Below are 12,167 nucleotides of genomic sequence, written 5' to 3' on the forward strand. Positions count from 1 at the left end.
GGCTGCACCCTCCTCGGTCACTTTACATATCCAAAATGGCCACCGCTAGTAAATATTCAAAATGGCTGCACCCTCGGTCACTTTAAATATCCAAAATGGCCACCACTTGTAAACATTCAAAATGGCTGCACCCTCGGTCACTTTAAATATCCAAAATGGCCACCACTTGTAAACATTTAAAATGGCTGTGCCCTCAGTCACTTTAAATATCCAAAATGGCTGCCATGTGTAAACAATCAAAATGGCTGTGCCTTCCAGACAAACAAGAATGTCAGTAAAAAAAAAACAAGAAACCCTGCAATATCTTGGGATAGGGCAATAAGAGAAAAAAGGCAGAGAAGGAGAATAATGAAGAAAAAATGGGAAAAATGCAAAAAGAAAAACAAGCAATGGGGTTTAACCACGAGAAAAAAAGAAGAAAAAAAATTTGTAACCAGGAATAGGGAAAAGAAAAAAGCTGAAAAGTAGGACCTGGGAGGGGAATAATAGTAAAAAGAACAAAAGTATTAATAATAGTAGTAGTTTTAAAACAGACAAAGGCAAGAAAACTAAAAACCAGAAAAAGAAAGAGAAAAAAAAAATCAGGGGAGGGCAGGGCAGGGCACCCAGGCTCTGTCCAAGCACACAGAGTGGGATGGAGTTTCTGCGGGCCCAGAAGGTGGGTGGGAATAGGGGATGGCCAAACCTCCATTCACCAAGTGAGTGTGGGGAATAAAAGTAACAAGGGGAATGTCGCACCTTTTCAGTTGTCCAGGTCCGGAGTGTCCTTGGGGCTACTCGGATATCTTCTGGAGGCTATGCCCATAGCCTCTTTTTACTCATTTGGCAAAGTCTTTTGATGCATATACATGTTTAATTTTTAGGAGGTCCTAGTCATCTACTTTGTCTTCTGCTGTCTGTGCATTTCTAATTATGTTTGATAGTGTATTTATGCCATGTACTAGGGTCCCTAAATGTGCCTCTATTTTTTCTTTGGTCATCTTTTTGCATTTAAGTCTTTGTTCCATCTTAAGTTAGTTTTTACATATGGACAAAGATCATGAACAGATACTCTTCACCAAAGAAGACATTCAGGTGGCTAACAAACATGAAGAAATGCTCGTGATCATCAGCCATTAGAGAGATGCAAGTCAAAACAACAATGAAATATCATCTCACCCTAGCATTCATAGCAAAATTCATAAAACAAAACAACAAATACTGGTGAGGATTTAGACAGACCGGAAACCTCATAAACTTCTGGTGGGACTGTAAAATGGTATAACCATGTGGAAACTGATAGGACACTTCCTTAAGAAGTTGGAAATAGAAATACCACATGATCCAGCAATTCCACCACTACGTGTATATCCTAGAGAAATAAAAGCTGTGAAGCAGATACATGCACATCCAAGTTCACTGCAGCATTATTCATAACAGCAAAAAGATGGAAACTACCTAAGTGCCTATCAACAGATGAATGGATCACCAAATCATGGTAAATCATACAATGGAATACTATGTAATGTTAAATAACAATAGTGAATCAGTGAAACACTTCATAACATGGGATGAACTTAGAGGACATTCTGTTGAATGAAATTAGTCAATTACAAAAGGACAAACATTGTATGAGACCAGCACTATAAAAAGCAAGAAAAGGTTTACACACAGAAAGAATCATTCTTTCAGTTTCTAGGGGTGGGAGAAGAAGGGAGGGTAAATCACTAACTAGAGGATAGATACATATTAACTTAAGTGAAGTTAAAGGCAATGTACAATAAAGGGGGAGGACAGCAAAATGATCAAGGCAGTAGAAGACACAGGGAAGACCACAAGAGATAAAGGCACAATCCTGCAATAACAATAATCTATAGATGGATACACAGATAGACACTAAAGGTAAAAAGGGGTGGGAAGGCAAATGGAAGGCTTGACAGAGGATATCTCTATTTATGTATTTATATGTGCCGCAAATATACACAGGAATATAGTAGAGCATACGGAGGGAAAAATTATGAAAACTTCTCAGTCATAACCAAACACCTTAAAAAAATGAGTCAGTGGGCATGGAGGCTCAAGACCACAGTTTTGGGGAACACTACGGTCAACTGGTATAACACAGTCCATAAAGACAATGTTCTATATCCTACTTTGCTAAGTAGTGACTGGGTCTTAAAAGCTTGTAAACAACCATCTAAGGTGCCACTAATGATTTCTCTCCATCCAGAACAAAGAGGAGAGAAGAAATACAAAGAGACAGGGAAACACTTAGTCCAGAAGACTAATGGACCCTGTGAACCCCAGCCTCCATGACCTTGTTGTTGTTAGGTGCCACTGAGTCATTATTGGATATGAGCAACCTCATATACAACAAAATGAAACACTTTCTGGTCATGTGTCATCCTCACATTCATTGGCATACTTGAGCCCATCATCACTACCACTGTGTCAATCCATCTCATTGATGGTCTTTCTCCTTTTTTGCTGATCCTCTATTTTACTAAGTATGATATCCTTCTTCAGGGACTGGTCCCTTCTGACAACATGACCAAAACATGAGACATAGAGTCTGGCCATTCTAACTTCTAAGGAGCATTCTGGCTTTACTTCCTTCAAGACAGATTTGTTCATACTTCTAGAAGTCATTGCACATTCAATATTCTTTGCCAACACCACAACTCAAATGAATTAATTCTTGAGCAGTTTTCCTTATTCATTGTCCAACTCTCACATGTATATGCGGGTACTGGAAAAACCATGGCTTGGGTCAGGCACACCTTAGTCTTCAAATTGACAACTTCACTTTTAAATGCTTTAAAGAGGTCTTCTGAAGCAGATTTTCCCAATATGATACATCATTTGATTTCTTGACTGCTGCTGCTCCAATGGTGCTGATTATGGATCCAAGAAAATGAAATTTTTGACAACTTCAATCTTTTCTCCATTTATCATGTTGTTGCTTATTGATCTAGTTGTAAGGATTTTTCTTTTCTTTATGTTGAGGTGTAATCCATACAGAAGACTGAAGTGTTTGATTTTCATAAGTGCTTCAAGTCTTTTTCACTTTCACTAAGCAAGGTTGTGTCATCTGCATGTCACAGGTTGTTAACGAGTCTTTCTCCAATTCTGATGCTGTGTTCTTCTTCATATAGTCCAGCTTCTCGGATTATTTGCTCAGCATACAGATTGAGTACCTCCAGCACTGTATCTGTTTGCTGAAACATCATCTCAGTGGGTATTCTTTCAATTCCTGAAGGCTTGTTTTCCACCAATTCCTTCAGCACAGCTTGGACTTCATCCTTCAATATCATCGGTTCTTGATCATATGCCACCTCCTAAAGTGGCTGAATGTTGATCAATTCTTTTTGGTATGGTGACTCTGTGTATTCCTCCCATCTTCTTTTGATGCTTTCTGTATCATTCAATATTTTGTCCATCCAATTCTTCAACATTGCAACTCAAGGCTTGATTTTTTTTTTTTTTTTCAAATCTTTCAGCTTGAGAAATGCCAAGTGTGTTCTTCCCTTTTGATTTTCCAATTCCAGATCGTCTCACATTTCATTTTAATACTTTACTTTGTTCTCTTGATCCACCTTTTGAAATCTTCTGTTCACTTTAGGCACTGTCTATGACCATGAGTCCAGAAAAACTAGATGGTGCCTAGCCACCACTGAAAAGGATCACAACAGGAAGTCCCAGAGAGAGTGGGAGAAAAATGTAGAACAAAACTCAAAATCATAAAAAAAAAAAAAGACCAGGATTACTGGTTTGATGAAGACTGACAGAACTATGAGACTATGGGCCTCAGCCACCCTGCAAGCTGAGAACTGAATGCAACTTTCAACTAAACAAAAGAGAAGCCTATAAGGTAAACAATAATACCAGGAAGTTATGCACTCATTAGAATAATCAAGCATATGAGATCAAAAGGATTTGCCCAGGGAGAAAGCTAAGAAGGCAGGAAGGGATAGGAAAGAAGCACAAAGCAAAGTGGAAGATGTATGGAGGAAGTGGGAAGAGTGCTGTTACTTGTGGGGATTGCAGTGAATGTCACAAAACAGCATGTGTATGCATTGCTGAATGGAAAAACAATTTGCTCTGTAAACTTTCACCCAAATCACAATAAAAAAATAAAAAATTAATCACATGAAAAATTAAAAAGCTGGGAAGAATCAATTTATGTTTCAGAAAAATTCAAGAAACACTATTAACTCAACAATGAAATACATAAATTTTTTTTAATATGAAAAGGAGAAAATATACTATTAAGATGAATAATGGATAACCGAACAGAGATATTAGAAGGTATACAACCTTTATTTCCTAAACTTAAATTTTAATCACTAATTTCAGTAATTCTCCGACAAGCTGATAAGTTTCCTCTGTAAAGAGAACTGTCTTTGAAGTTTTTGCAGTAGATAACTTGTACTGAGGGGCTGTAGAAAAATTTTGCAAACTCTAACAGCAAATCAGAAGACAGCTTCAGCAGACATTTCGCCAACTAGCCAACATTAAACAGTGCTTTGACTCATGATAACGAGAAAAATATACACATTATCTTCATTTTGCCTCTAGGCCTTGATACCATTATCATTCTATGGGTAAATGGCTTTGCTAAAGACACTTAAAAGTTTTGACTTGATGACAAGAAAACAGAGTATCAGAGCTCAACAAAGTTTTAAGACTACAAAGAGTCAAAAAATTAAATTAATAGAGATGGCAGAAATATATATAGTGTAAAACAATTCAATAATGTAAACAATTTTGTAGTCGATGGACAGAAGCAATGAGAACAGTATGTGTAGCAGCAACTGCTGTTGGTCACTCTATATCCATTCTCTCTTCAGCATTATAATTTCTTATTTTCAGCAAGGTCCATGACTATTCAGCTAAAGACAGCACTGCTCACTCTCACCTGCAGTTAAGTATGGCCATGTGATTAAGTTCTGGCCAACAGGATGTGAGCAGAAGTGATGCATGCTAATGATATCATAAAATAGAATGGGATGTATCCTGTAGTCTTCCTTTTCCTGCTCCTGGTAGCTAAAATGTTGTAAACCATTTTATTAAGCATCCCAGTGCACCAATATGGAAAAACCTGGGTCCCCAGTACTGTGAAGCTTGGTACGATTTACACCTCCTGTTATGTGAGAGAGAAATGAAAGTACAGCCTCCTCATTAAACAGAGTAATATTCACAAAGAAAATATTGTTAATCTACGGGGTACCACAGAATCCCTTACAGATTAGCTGCTGAACTAATTAATTTGCATTAAAAAGTTGAACAGAGGACCCTTACAAACTGAGCTGCCACTGAACAAAACACTAGTATGCCCATACTCATGTACACACACAGATTGTTCTTGCATATGAATTATGGTCTTCTATAAGTTCACTGTCTTAAATACGATTGATAAAGAAAAAAAAAAAAAACCTCACTGCCGTCAAGTTGACTCCTAGCAACCCCTCCTTGGGTTTCCAAGGCAGTTATCACTACTGAGGTAGACTGCCCAACCTTCCTTCCGAGGAGTGGCTGGTGGGTTTGAACCACCAGCCTTCTGATTAGCAGTCAAATGCCTTAGGCACTACACCACCCTAGTATGCTTATGACTCTATAACAAGAAAAAAGCATTTTAAACCTTTGATACTTACTGACACATTAGCACTATCACTGCTGGCAATCTCAGCCGCCTTTTCAATAATCTGTTTAAAAAAATATTTAATTTTAATATTTGGCTCTTATGCTTATAAAATTTTCAACATAAATGAAGTAATTGTACTTAAGACTAAAAGGGACTAATAATATGGGTTACTATTTCTGTGCTTTACAATAGAAAAATGAATTTTAAAAGCAAAATGGTACTATGCAGTGCTTTCTAACCTTCAAATGCTAGACAAAAGGGAAACAATGGTATTACTACAAGGGAATGTGACTTCTTGGGTATATTATGGATTATTTATAGATAAAATATTGTCTTGCATATGTCAAACTTTTTTTGGAATATTGGTATATGTATTCAGTTAAGAAAATGCAAATGTATGTAAGGGTTGCTAAATGCAGAGCAAGTTTCTGTCATAATGTTTCTTCTCAATTAACAAATACTAAAAGTAGAAATAATGTCAAGAGAGAGCTGAAAACATTTTTAAAAATCATTCAGTTCAGAAAGGGGTCCTCATCCTTGATAATATATGAACTTACTGGTCCAATGCAAAGAATGATGAGTAAAAAACCAAAATACATGTCCTGCTATGGAATTAAGCAATCCTAGTTAAATACTTTATCTTAATATGTATGTGTAAAATATGGTGACAACTCTCATCCTGCTTCAAAGTGCTGTTGTGATAATATTCAACTATGGTTATTAAAATTAAGCAATAACCATAAAACTGACTTGAAAAAAAGCAAAATGTATATAAGTGATTATAGCAACAAACTATAAATTAAATTAAAAAAGTAGGATGAGGAACTTTCACTTTTAAAATATGTACTATTTGATTTCTTAAAGTTTTTACAATAACCATATATAACCTGTATAAGAAAAATCAGTAAGTATAAACATATTAAAACACAAAAATCTCCATCCTAAATTGATCATCTTCACAGATAGACTCCCTAAAGGATAATGAAGTTAAATAGAAAGCTAAGAGACCAGCTGCAGATGACAAGAACATGTTGAAATAGAACATTTTAAAGAAACTCAATTTCTCTTGATATAGCAAATTAAAAATACTTGCATAGGATGTTACATATCTAAAACTGCTTTTAAAAGCATCACATTTGATTAAAAAGAAACTGTAACTGATTATTGAATACACAACATAATTGAACACCATAACAGTTACAGTCTGGACAATGAAATGTATAAGTAGCTAATGTATGTGGACAAATCCCTATCTAAGGAATAACTAAGGCCATCCATGGCTTACTTGTAATGGATGAGTCAAAATGTACCTTTTCCTACTAACTAAATGCTAAGACAGATGCTTCTTGGTATATCTGTGATTTCTACTGTAACATCCCCAAAATTTAATTTAATTGGATATTACTGGCCAGAAAAACATTATAAAAGAACTAAAAACAAAAATTTATTTCTTGAGAGTATATAATTCAATTGAAATGAAAGTGAAGAAAGAAAAACTGGGTCACACAAATTTAATTTGCATACAGCTTAAAAACATGATTCTGTAGCAGTCTGGTAGTACTAAACATTAAAACATAATTAATCTTATAAGTAGATTAATTTAAACATTATTAAGTATACCAATTTTAAAAGTAACTTGTTCTCAAATGGATTAAGGAAATACAAGAAACTTGCTGTTTACTTTCTAAGAATTTGTTCAAAGATTTCCTCATAAAAATCATTATCAATTCATATGTGAAACAAGGATACCACACCTGAAGATAAAGCATGTAAAACTTAGCTCTCTTGGCATGTAAATTGTCACAGGCCTATTTTCAAGCCCCACCACATAATCTCCTACCCCTTAGATATATTCAGCTTACACACTAAGGAAATGTTTAGGAATGTAAGTCCTTCCGATAGATTTTACAAAAATAATAGTACCTTACAAGTCCTACTAATGGTAATATTCATCATAAATAATTTGTTCTTTGTATCCAAACTATAACAAGAATGATTACATTCTACAATGTAATCTCCAAATTAACATGTGGGTGTTTCACTGAACATTTTACATGATCAGGGTTACATGTGAATACATTTATAGCTTTTTTAAGTTGTAAAGGACTTTAGAGAATAATTTGGATATAAAAGGCAATTGAACTCTGGAAATGTCATGTTGCTGTTATGTGCCGTCGAGTCAGATTCGACTCATAGCGACCCCTCCTTGGGTTTCCGAGGCAGTATCATTACAGAAGTAGATTGCCCCATCTTCCTTGGTCAGTGATAAAGTCAAGAGTAAAGAGAGTTCAAGGACTCACTGCTCAGTGGTCTTTCAATTAACTAAGCTATCAATGCATATGAAGTTTTGAGAGAGAAAGAGACATCTAGAACTTAAACTATAAACATATACATAAAGTCAGGAACAAATAATTATTTCATGCATAATGGTCTTTTAAATTACTAGCTTACCTTATCAAAGGGAGGGTAATAATAAGGTTGTTTTTTATTCTCTGGGAATTTAATGTGCAAAGCTGTTGCATTTTCAGTATATGGATTTGTTTGAACAGTTCCCATTGGATTCAACATTTCTTCAAGTTCATCTAAAACATGCAAGTGATTTTGACTCTTAATAAAAAGTTTTTGAAACTAAACTAAAAAAACCTTTAGATTTCATAACAATTAGTTAAAAAGTGCATCTCTGAAGGAAAGTTTGACAGACAATTACATCAGTAAAGCTCTAATTTCCCGTTAATGCTTGGCACAAAGTTTGAATGTGAGTTTGCCTATATCTTTATAACAAGAAAGTTAACAAAAATTAATGACTACTTCATCTCTTTCTTCAAATTTAGTCAGTATTCCCAATATGGAAAAAAAAAAGAACTTATATTGGTACTACTTTCCCTCTGTCAAAATTAAGTGGCCCATAGGAATTGTCATGATTTCCTCGCTATCTGTGGACTTCTAAATCATATGTAATCTAGTTTTTATGGTCATCTAAGTACCTAAACTGACCGCTTGATAGCCACCAATGACATTCTTCTCATCAAATCTAATGTTCTTAATGATCTTTTATTATCCTGTAACTGCTGACAGAGTTATACCTTCTTCAGTAGTTTCTGTTAACACTCCATTGAAGCAGTACTCCTTTTACCCTCACCAACTGTTTTGTTCTTCATAACCCTAAACATGGTTCATTCACAGAATTATGCATGGTACCTTAGAATTTCAGTGTTGTTGGAAAACCCTGGAGTTCATATTTCATGTGTCTTTCTAATTTCATGGATAAGAAAACTGATGGAGAGATAGTAAGCTCAAAACAAGAGAATAGAGTAGGAGTACAAGCTAAAGTCACCCCTCTCCAAACTAGTTTCTTTTTTCCTTACATTGATTTTTAGGTCAGTTGTTCTCTCTGTACCTTCTGGTAAAAAAGATAAAAGTCCATTCTGCCTAGGCCTAGAGTCCAGAAAATATATATACTCAGAATTATCTCCCAAAACTAGAAAATGTTTACAATGCACTTACAACTTTCAGCTTCTTAATCCACTGCTCATTTAATTATCTCTCATTTCACATATTCAACGGTCTCCTGGATGGAGGCAGCTCTCACAATTTTTACACCTCAAGAGCAGATTTCTCAGCAAATTAAAATCCCGTACTGTGCTATCTATCCAGGAGCATTACACTAATTTGTTCTATTAAATGCAACCTATCTAAACTCAAACGTTAGCATTCCAGCCCTCATATAAGCCCCAAACATACAGAGGCAATTGTACGCAAAAGTGATCACAAAAATAGGAATTTTAATAGAAGTGGAAAATATAAATTGGTATAATCTCATTGGAGAGCAAAATGTGATTGTCAACATTTTACTTTTTAATTCAGTAAACCTACTTTTGGGGATTTACCTTAAAGATATACTTGTACATAAACAAGGATATCCATTACAGCAATGCTTGAATTATCAAAAGATAACTGCTTTAATGAAAAAAAAAAAAAAAAGCTTCTATATACAGACAGATAAGGTGCAAAAAGAAAAGTGCAAAACACTGTACATCATATGCTAATTCATACTGTGCCTATTTCATAAAAATAGAGAGAAAAATAAAACTCTACATTTGCATTTCCTAGTGTTTATATAAAGAATTCTGGAAAGATACACAGAAACCATTAAATATGATTATGTACTTTATAGTGATTGACTGTGTACCCCAGAAGATAGATTATTTACAGTTCCTTTGTTTCCTGCTTGCCCCTACCAGGAAAAACATGAGCTTATATATAGAGTTAGTTGTGTTCATTTCTTACTTTTCATCTTACAGTTTCTCACAAATGAAGTTACATTGATGGTATCCAAGTCAAAACAACCAAATACTGTCATTTTTGCTAAAATTATTAGTCAAGTTACCAAACTGATTCTATAAAACATTGAAGTATGAGTCTAAATTCAGATTTTTCAACAAAGTACTGAACTAAACAATATTTACTCTGCCGTGAAATTATAGTTCCCACTAAGAAGTATGTCAACAAAAGAGTGTGTCAAATGTACAAAAGTTCTCCTATATTTGGGTTATTGCAATTATTAAGAGCAAATTATTGGAGAAATATAAAGGAAATGGTAGGAATGAGAGAACATATACACATACAATATATGAGAACGTGAGGAGTTCATAAGTATGTCAGTAGGTAAGTGGTTTTCAAAAATAATTCCTCATGTAATACTGCTAATATATGGACATTTTCACATACTTATCACTACTCTAATAATTAGTTTAAAAATTTAAGTAAGTTTCCAACTTGATTAAATATATTAAACTTTCAAGACAGGAAGAAAAAAAGAAAATCACTATATGATGCAAAGTTTAAACCAAAAACTCTAACACCTATGAAAGCAGTGTAGACTAATGGAAACAGTTAGGCAGTCCTTCCTTGAAATCCCAGGTTTGAACCAACTGTGTAAGAATGACTAATTATTCTTTCTAATCTTCACCTTCCTTATCTGCAAAATGAGAATAAATCCATTTACCTCATAGGAGTACTTTGAGAATTGCCTGAGAAACACAGGCATGAGGGACGTACTCCACTTACCTTAAACTTCAGGCTAAAGCTATCTAGTGAATAAGTGGGGTTTTTTTTTTTTGTTTGTTTTGGTTTTGTTTTACCACTCTTACCCTGAGTGGCACAGGTGGTTAAGAGCTCAACTACTAGCCAAAAGGTTAGAAGTGCAAACCTAGCCAGAAGAACCTCAAAAGACAGGCCTGGTGATCTACTTCTGAAAGGTCACAGCCTTGAAAACCCTATGGAACAGTTCTATTCTGCACACATGGGGTTGCCATAACAACAAAACTAAACCTCACCATATTAATGAATGTTCCTTCTACTAAGTGAAAAAAATTAGTACAACGAGGGTTAACAGAAGGAACTCTGGTAGTGCAGTACCTAAAGCATCTGACTGCTAACCAGAAGGTTGTGGTTCAAACTTACCAGCTGCTTCACAAAACAAAGATGGGGCAATCTACTTCTATAAAAATTTACTGCCTTGGAAATCTAATGGGGGTTGTTATGAGTTAGAAACAACTCAATGGCAATGGGTTTGGTTTGATTTTAGTTAGGGTTAATAGAGATTGTTACAAAGAAGATCATGCCCCTTAGGAGAACTTCTCAAAGAACTGTAAAAATAAAATGTTTAAACCAAGAACACATCTACTTGAATAAATAGGATATTCAAAGAAAAACCATTTTGAAAATATATTTTAAATATATTATGGAAATACATTTTAAGATAAACATTAAGATATGAGATGATGGTTTCTTTACTACATGAGAAGAATGACTAGTCATAAGGAAACAGTAAGTACTCAATATACCAAAAGTTAATCTTTAACACCAAGGATTAGGATATAAAACTTACCAGGAAAGGAAGACCAGCTATGTAATAATACATCTCCAGATCTCAACTGTCCTTTAAAGTCAAAAACCATTGTATTTACCCAGGCTACAGGATAATGCTGTTAAAAAAAGATACCACTGTTAAATATGTTAAGAATGAACTTTAAGGTATAAACATGTTCATGTCCTTTGTTTCAGAAACATTAGTTCCTGAAATCAAAGAAAATCATTCAAAATGAGAACAAGATATACATAGAAAAATGTTCAACCCTAAAAACCAATGTCTCACAAGAATATAGTAGAGTTGACTCTTGAACTACACAGGGTTTGGGGCACTGAACCCCTGCATAGTTGAAAATCTGTGCATAACTTCTGACTCCCCAAAAATATAATTACTAATAGCCTACTGTTGACCAGACGTCTACCAACATAAACAGATGATTAACAGAGTTCTTGCTGTACAGTTAGAATTTTCACACGAAGACACTATAAATATACACAAAGGATAAGTATATAAACTATACGGCATGATGATTATGTACCATTCATTAAGTAGGAATGGATCATCAAAAAGGTTTTCATCCTCCTCATCTTCACATTGAGTAGGGTGAGGAGGAGGAAGAGGGGTTGTTTCTGCTGTATCAGGGGTGGCAGAGGTAGAAGAGTTGGATGAAGT

General features: G+C 34.8%; 1 protein-coding gene across 1 annotated transcript in view; it reads right to left on the reverse strand.

The window, feature by feature from the left end:
• PIK3CB (phosphatidylinositol-4,5-bisphosphate 3-kinase catalytic subunit beta) overlaps positions 1–12,167 on the reverse strand; it is a 164,281-nt gene that overhangs the window by 69,774 nt on the left and 82,340 nt on the right. The window contains exons 8-10 of the mRNA XM_007947506.1: positions 11,514–11,610; positions 8,075–8,205; positions 5,634–5,684 (exon numbers count right to left, since the gene is read on the reverse strand). Coding sequence (XP_007945697.1) covers positions 5,634–5,684; positions 8,075–8,205; positions 11,514–11,610 — 279 coding nt within the window. The remainder of the gene's footprint in view (positions 1–5,633; positions 5,685–8,074; positions 8,206–11,513; positions 11,611–12,167) is intronic.

This window comes from Orycteropus afer, unplaced genomic scaffold (assembly GCF_000298275.1).
Source record: "Orycteropus afer afer isolate SDZICR_OR568_19922 unplaced genomic scaffold, OryAfe1.0 scaffold00188, whole genome shotgun sequence".
Lineage (NCBI taxonomy): Eukaryota > Metazoa > Chordata > Mammalia > Tubulidentata > Orycteropodidae > Orycteropus > Orycteropus afer.